Source organism: Myotis davidii, unplaced genomic scaffold, assembly GCF_000327345.1.
Source record: "Myotis davidii unplaced genomic scaffold, ASM32734v1 scaffold79, whole genome shotgun sequence".
Taxonomy (NCBI): Eukaryota; Metazoa; Chordata; class Mammalia; order Chiroptera; family Vespertilionidae; genus Myotis; species Myotis davidii.
This window is the reverse complement of record NW_006294339.1, coordinates 1,882,620-1,890,116: the sequence shown is the minus strand read 5'-3', so window position 1 is coordinate 1,890,116 and position 7,497 is coordinate 1,882,620. Positions and strand designations below refer to the sequence as shown.

The 7,497-nt window shown below is 47.2% G+C and overlaps 1 protein-coding gene across 1 annotated transcript in view; it reads left to right on the top strand.

Annotated features, from left to right (window-relative positions):
* The first annotated feature begins 3,741 nt into the window (after nt 1-3,741).
* SLC1A7 (solute carrier family 1 (glutamate transporter), member 7) overlaps nt 3,742-7,497 on the top strand; it is a 45,586-nt gene continuing 41,830 nt past the window's right edge. The window contains exon 1 of the mRNA XM_006768332.2: nt 3,742-4,014. Within this exon, the coding sequence (XP_006768395.1) occupies nt 3,838-4,014 (177 nt within the window). The 5' untranslated portion in view covers nt 3,742-3,837. The remainder of the gene's footprint in view (nt 4,015-7,497) is intronic.

Below are 7,497 nucleotides of genomic sequence, written 5' to 3'. Positions count from 1 at the left end.
CCGACCCTGCAACCCGGGCATGTGCCCTTGACGGGAATCGAACCTGGGACCCGTCAGTCCACAGGCCAATGCTCTATCCACTGAGCCAAACCAGTTAGGGCCACATAGATTTTTATGTCCTTACCAAAGTCGTTTACAAGGGAACTGGAGTTTATCCCCAAGTGGCCATGGGTGAAAGCACCGGAGTTAGTGGGAGGAGGAGAAGAGGCGGTGTTGTATCTGGCGTAGTCAGGGAAGGCTGCAGGGAAGATGGGGCATTTGACCTGTGACTTTAGATACAGAGGGAAGAACATTCCAGGTAGAGGGAATAGCATGGACACAGGTGTGGAGGCCTGAGAGAGGGTACAGGGCTCAAGCAACTAGAAGTCACTGGGTGTTATAGAAGCTCGAGGTATGATGAGAGAGAGAGGGTGGTAGGCTGGAGAGAGAGGCAAATGCAACTCCTTGAGGACCTCAAATACTTCCCTAAGGAGCAGGGATTTCATCTTGGAGGCTGGAGTATTCCAAAGTGAGTTCTCCAAACACCTGCCCCATGGAATTCTCTGCTCCAGAAGAGGGCTGGGATTCTGTGTCCCTCACTTGGAGACTTCCTCTAAAATATGTTAGTAATAGAGGCCCTGTGCACGAAATTTGTGCACAGGTGCAGTCCCTAGGTCTGGCTGGTGATCGAAGCGTGAGAGTCTGGTATGGAAGGGCATGTCCCAGCTGACCTCTGGGCCCTGGGCAGCACCTGGGCTTCCAACCCACCCCCCCCCACCTGAGTCTTTGGGCCCCCACCGGACTCCCTCAGTGCCTGGGAGCCAGGCGGTACCACTGGCCGCCCTGCTTGCACCCGCCTTGGCCTGGCGCCACCCGTTCACGTGCTCACTATCCCGCCGCAGTCCTGCTCTGGTCGGGGCCCATTGGGGCAGGATGCACCTCCACTGCCACCCGCTGCCAGCTCTGGGCCCTGGGCAGCACCTGGGCTTCCAACCCACCCCCCCCACCTGAGTCTTTGGGCCCCCGCTGGACTCCCTCAGTGCCTGGGAGCCAGGCGGTACCACTGGCCGCCCTGCTCGCACCCGCCTTGGCCTGGCGCCACCCGTTCACCTGCTCCACAATCCCACCGCAGTCCTGCTCTGGTCAGGGCCCATTGGGGCAGGATGCACCTCCACTGCCACCCGCTGCCAGTGCCACATTGCTGATGCCTGCCATGTTCCACGCCGCCCCTTGGTGGTCAGCACACATCATAGTGAGCGGTCAAATTCTTGGTCGAACTCCCGGTAGAGGGGACAATTTGCATATTAGGCTTTTATTATATAGGATTGTAAAGGCTCTGCTAAAACGAATAGTAACTACGTGTGAATGTCTGCAAGGCGCCAGGCAATGCTCTTAGCACTTAGCATGTGTCACCATATTTAACCCACATCACAACCCTACAAATGCAGTACTGTGGTATTATTCCTATTTCATAGAGAGGTTAAGAAATTTGCCCAAGGTCACACAGCTAGTAAGTGGTAGAGCTAAGATTTGAACTTGAGCAGTCTGACTTTGAGCTGTTCTGGAATAAAGAATCTGCTTAACTTTGTTTCAGCTAGCATTCCTCAACTTGCTTTTAATTATGGGGGGGAGGGGGGACTGCATATCTTGTAATATTATAAGGCAACTGATTCTTCGGGAAACGGGGAACCATTGAAGGGTTCTTATCCTGGAGCCTTTCAATGTCATTTGCAAATATCCTTAGTGAGCTAATTACCAGTCACTGGCTCATTAGTGTGCACCAGTCCTTTCTTAGAACCTCTCCATTTTCTTCTAAGCTCCCTGAGGGCAAGGACTCTGTCATTCATTGCTGCATCCCAGTACCCAGAGGAGTGATATGAGATGGTGCTATGAGAACATGGTTTGAGTGAATAGTCATTTCCTCGGTTGAAGACAGTGGGAGCAACAAAAAGAAAGGCCTATATTCTGGGAAGCAGGTGGTGGCTGAGTCCACGTGGCAGGGACAGAAGGCAGGAACAGTGGTGGGGGCACCGTGGGAATCATCTTGGAGTTCAAGTGGAAAGCAAGACTTCATGGCAAGACTAAAGGCCATTTGATCTTAAATGCAAATTCAAATATCTACTCAGAATGTTTTCTCTTCTAGGCAGTAACTAAGCCACCTGGTTAATTGGAAAATGAGGCATTTGTTGGAGCTGAAGGTATATTAGAAAATTCTTGGTTTTAAGAGTTGAAGGGAAAAATAAAACTCAGACTTGTAGCTACTCCACCCTCACACCCCCAAAGCTACTGGCAAGGAATAGAGGCTTTGGAAGGTTGGCTTGTTGAACTGAGGGATTCTTAGAAAGCACCTAGCCAATTTCTCCAATTCTAAGGGTGGCAAGACAGAGGCTCAGAGAGGGCAATGTCACAGAGCTGGTTAAATTAGGACTAGAATCTGAGGGTCCCCTCCCAGTCAGGAGCTCTGCCCGGGGCTTCAGGGCCTGCACCCTAAGCCCCTCCACCTAAGCCGCCAGCAGCTCCTTGTGCCCACCACCCGTCCCCTCCATCCATCACCCCTCCACGCCCTCTGTCAGGGGACGCAGCCCTTTTGCACACCACAGACTGTGCTCCCTGCTGTGTCCGACTGCCCCTGATGAGATTACAGATTCCGGGTAAAATAGACCGGAGTTAATTCCCTCTGGCTTTAAAGGGCAGGGCAGGCCACAAGAAATAGCAAAAAGCAAACCTTTCTCTAAAATGCTAAATGTAGGTGATAATCCCTGTTCAGCACGTTGCAGTTCACCACCGCCGAATTTCACAAATATTTTCCGGAGGGGAGGTGGCACTGGCCCTAATAAAGTAGATGCGGTATTACTGTGCCTGTTGTATGGATGGGGAAACTGAGGCATGTGAGCTTAAAAGTCTTGTCCAGGGTTACACAGCTAGTAAGTGGCGGAGCTGGGACTTGAATGTAGGTCCCTGGGCTCTGTCATCTTCCAAAATAATAGGCCCTGAGAACCGACAGAGGTCTCAGCTTGGGCTTAAAGCAGCCCTCGAGGAACCATCACAGCAAGTGGCAGGGCCGGTTTGAACCCAGGCCCACTGGCCTCACAGCCCGCATTCCCCACACTTCCAAGGCCAAGCACCTGTGAAACCATCTGCCTGTGCATGTGATGAAACCACACCAACGTTGGCCTGAACTCCGCTCTGCTCCGTGCCAGCTCTATGACCTTGGCCCAGGGACCCAGTCAAATGAAGGTCGGCCTCCGAGGCTGCCCGGATGATTCCCTGAGTCACACAGGTAAGGCAGCCAGAGCATGTCAGCACACAGCACATGCTCGTGACTCAACCTCTCTTTGCCTCAGTTTCTCCATCTGTAAAAGGATAGGTATTGCACTTACTTATTGGGGTTGGTGCCTACATTAAATGTGCTCATACAAGCAATGTGCTTCTAGAATAATACCTGGTGCGCAATAAATGCTTCATTAATGTTATCGGTTCATTGGCAGTGAGCTAGTATCCTATTGCCTTGCCTTCAATTCTTTCTGGAATGGCGTGGGGGTAAAAATCAAAGCAGCCAAGCAAATGTTCCTCTCGTTCCTCCCACCAGTCCCTGGTCCCCTCCCCTGTATAAGAGGAGCACTTGGCTTTGAGGTCCCAGCCCCCAGACCACGTGGCCTGCTCTAATTTCCCAGGCCCTAATCTGCTCCCGGCTCTTAATGATGCAGCTGGTAATAGGATTGTGGCTTCCCTCTGGGGCAGCCACTCAGGCCATGGCCGAGTGGCTGGCAACTGGTACTTAGCAACCCTGACCACCTGCCTGCTGAGGAGCCAAAGCCCCCAGCCAGGACCCTTGTGCCCCCGGCTGGCCTCACGTGCATGGAATGGTGCTGTGCCCGGTGCCAGCAGGCTGGGCTCACCATGGTGCCGGGTGCCATCCTGGCACGAGGGAGGGATGTTTGTAAGCGGAACGGACTGCTCGTCCTGTCTGTGCTGTCTGTCACCGTGGGCTGCCTCCTTGGCTTCTTCCTGAGGACCCAGCACCTCTCACCACAGGTCAGCCCCCGGGCATCACGGGGTCCCCCTTTAGGAGCAGGGTGTGGGCCTGAGGGGTCTGAGGGTCGCATTCCCCCTCCATGGCTCCCTGATAACAACTCCGTGGGGGAGTCACTCTGCCTCTCTGGGTCCCAGTTTTCTCATCTGTAACATGAGTGTGAAAAATACATTACAGGACTAGAGGGACATCCAATAAAACGGCCGAGCAAGTGGTTACAAACGGGCATCACCAGATGAATGGAGGCAAGGATGCCTCATTAGCATAACCACGGGGCTAAGAGCTGTGGGGTCAATGATTCTCTGTCATCGTTGATGTTTCTCTCTCTCCCCCTCTCCTTTCCTCTCTGAAATCAATAAAAATATATTTAAAATAGAGGGCCTGGGAATTGGGCCACTATTCCTGTAGTAACACCGTGAAGCCACCTTCAGTTATTTAGGAGGAAGCATGGACTCTGGAGGCAGAGGAAGCCTGAACTTGGACTCTACTGAGAAATGGCTGTGTGGCCCTAGGCAAAATCTTATCTCCTTTTTGGCCTCAGTTTCCTCATCTGTAAAATGGAGTGGGGGCACTATGTGTCACTAGAATTGTTCAGGAAACAAGGATCCATCAGTGCCTGGCATATCGTGGGTGCTTACTGAGTGTTACGTCCCTCCTCCCCCCCTACCTACCTGTCTACGTGCTACCTACATCAAGACCATCTCCTGTTCCAAATCTTAGACAAATTCTTCCAGATCTGCCCATATCTGAAATGTTACTCTCTTCCCCCACTCACCCCGGGCTCACCCCTCCACTGTAACCCTGCTGCCGGCTGTCTTACTTCAGAGCCATTTGTGTAGAAGCCTATTTCCCCATCAGACTTCAACTTGCTGAATATCACGTGGGCTTTTCTTGAATCAAAATGTGAACTTAGGTCAGTGCTTATCACAGAAAGAACCCTCAGCTATTTGCTGAATTAAACTGGCAATGGCACAAACCATCTGCTATCTACTTTCTTTAATTTTCCTCAACAACAAAACTATCTTTCCTGCAGGAAGATTATTTTGTGAAAACAAGTTGGAATGCTTATTATGAAAAGCCAAACTCATCTGGGGCCTCCTTTGCGAAAGCTGCCTTCCCCATCTGTTTGGAAACGCAAATATATTCCCATCGGAATTAACCTGCCAGATAAACTGAAGGAAGGATGTGGAGTCTTAGAACAATTATTTGGCAGAAATTGGCTTTCTCAGCATCTTACTTTGAAATCCAGGAGTTTGTTTGATCTCTGCCTGTAACTTAGAAACCCAGCCCTTCTTATTTTGTAAGCTTATGCAACAGGCAAAAAATCATAAACAGTTTGCAAAGTGGTAGAAAGTCCTATTTCAGAAAATAATTTACAAGATTTATAATTTGTAATATTATTGAAATAAGTATCTCACTTAAAAATATGATCCTTTTGAGAGTTCCAGTTAAACATGGTGAATTTACAACTGCACACATTTTCCCTTCCTTCCTGGATTCTACCAAAATTATAGTAATGGAATTTTTAACCCTCACCTGAGCATATGTTTTTATTGATTTCTTAGAGGGAGAGGAAAGGAGAGAGAGAGAGAGAGAAACATTGATCAGTTGCCTGTCTCCCACACACCCCATGACCAGGTGTCAGACCTGCAGCCTAGGCATGTGCCCCGAGTAGGAATAAAACCAGCAACCTTTCGGTGTGTGGGATGACAATGCTCCAACCACTGAGACCCCCTCCCCCCAGACCCCCTGGGCCAGGGCTAAATCTTTTCTTAAGTTCTTTGAAGATATGAGAGAAGATATAGTGACTATAAAACGGAGTGGGATGCAAAAAGAAGAAACGATCCAAGAACAAGAAAGAGCTTTTGGAAATTAAAAATAGATGAGCCAGGATTAAAAGGTCAATAGCTGGGATAAAGTTGCAGAAATCTTCCAGAGAGTAAAACAAAAAGAGATGGAAACAGATAAAGAAAATTAGAGCCCTGGCCAATTTGGCTCAGTGGATAGAGCATTGGCCTGCAGACTCAAGGGTCCCGGGTTCGATTCCGGTCAAGGGCACATGCCCGGGTTGCGGGCTCCGTCCCCAGTGGGGGGTGTGCAGGAGGCAACCGATCAATGATCAATGATTCTTTCTCATCATTGATGTTTCTATCTCTCTCTTCCTTTCCCTTCCTTTCTGAAATCAATAAAGACATTTTTAAAAAAGAAAGAAAAGAAAATTAGAATGCCCAATATCCAACTCTGAGAGTTTTAGACTGCACTAAGAGAAAAAGGGGAGACAAAATTCACAGAGAACACAAGAAGGTTTGAAAGGTAATATTTCACGAGAAGAAAGTGTACCTAAAATAAAAAGGTATTGTCAAGATCTCAGAAACCTGTTAAAAAGGAAAAAATGATAGGTATGCACACACTACTAGTATGAATTTTTTAAAAAGAAAGAGGAAAACCTCCTGCCATAGTTCAGTGATGGCGAACCTTTTGAGCTCGGTGTGTCAGCATTTTGAAAAACCCTAACTTAACTCTGGTGCCGTGTCACATATAGAATTTTTTTGATCTTTGCAACCACAGTAAAACAAAGATTTATATTTTTGATATTTATTTTATATAGTTAAATGCCATTTAACAAAGAAAAATCAACCAAAAAAAGAGTTCGCACCTCTGACACGCATGTCATAGGTTTGCCATCACTGCCATAGTTTATCACTTTGAAAATTACAGAAAATTGGAGATAAACAGATGATCCTTAAATGGTTCTGTGGGAATAAAACAAGTCTCATGTAAAGAATAGAAAGTAAGAGTAGCTCCAAACATCTTAAGCAACACTGGAATCTAAAAGGCAAAATGTAAGTGCCTTTGAAATTTGAAGGGGAAATTCTTTTATTATTTATTTATTTATTTTTAATGAATTTATTGGGGTGGTATTAATAAAATCGTATATGTGTCAGGTTACAATTCTATAATACATCATATGGATATTGTATTATAGATATTGTGTGTTCACCATCCCAAGTCAAACCTCCTTGGAGGGGAAATTCTTTTAAACTAAGGATCTTATATATGGCCAAACTACTATCAGAAGTAAAGGTAGAATAAAGGCATTTTTACTTATATAAGGACTCCGAAGTTTCTCTCCCATTCACTCTTACTGAGAAAGCTACCAAAGGAGATGTTCCCGAAAAACAAGGAAGTAAACGAAGAAGACAAGAAATCCAGGAAAGAGGGGGCAATATGCAGGAAAAAGTCCCAGAATGACAGCAAAGAAGAGGCCTAGAGAGCAATCTGCCCAAACTGGAATAGGAAGATGGAGAGCTCTTGAAGGGCACAAAAGGAATGGATGTGCTTGAGTATACAGAAAATACTTTTGTTGGGCCTTTTTATTTTTTATTGTTTTTTGTTTTTGTTGTTTGGACTTTTATACACACACACACACACGCACACACACACACACACACATATATATATAATTGATTTTTTACAGAGAGAAA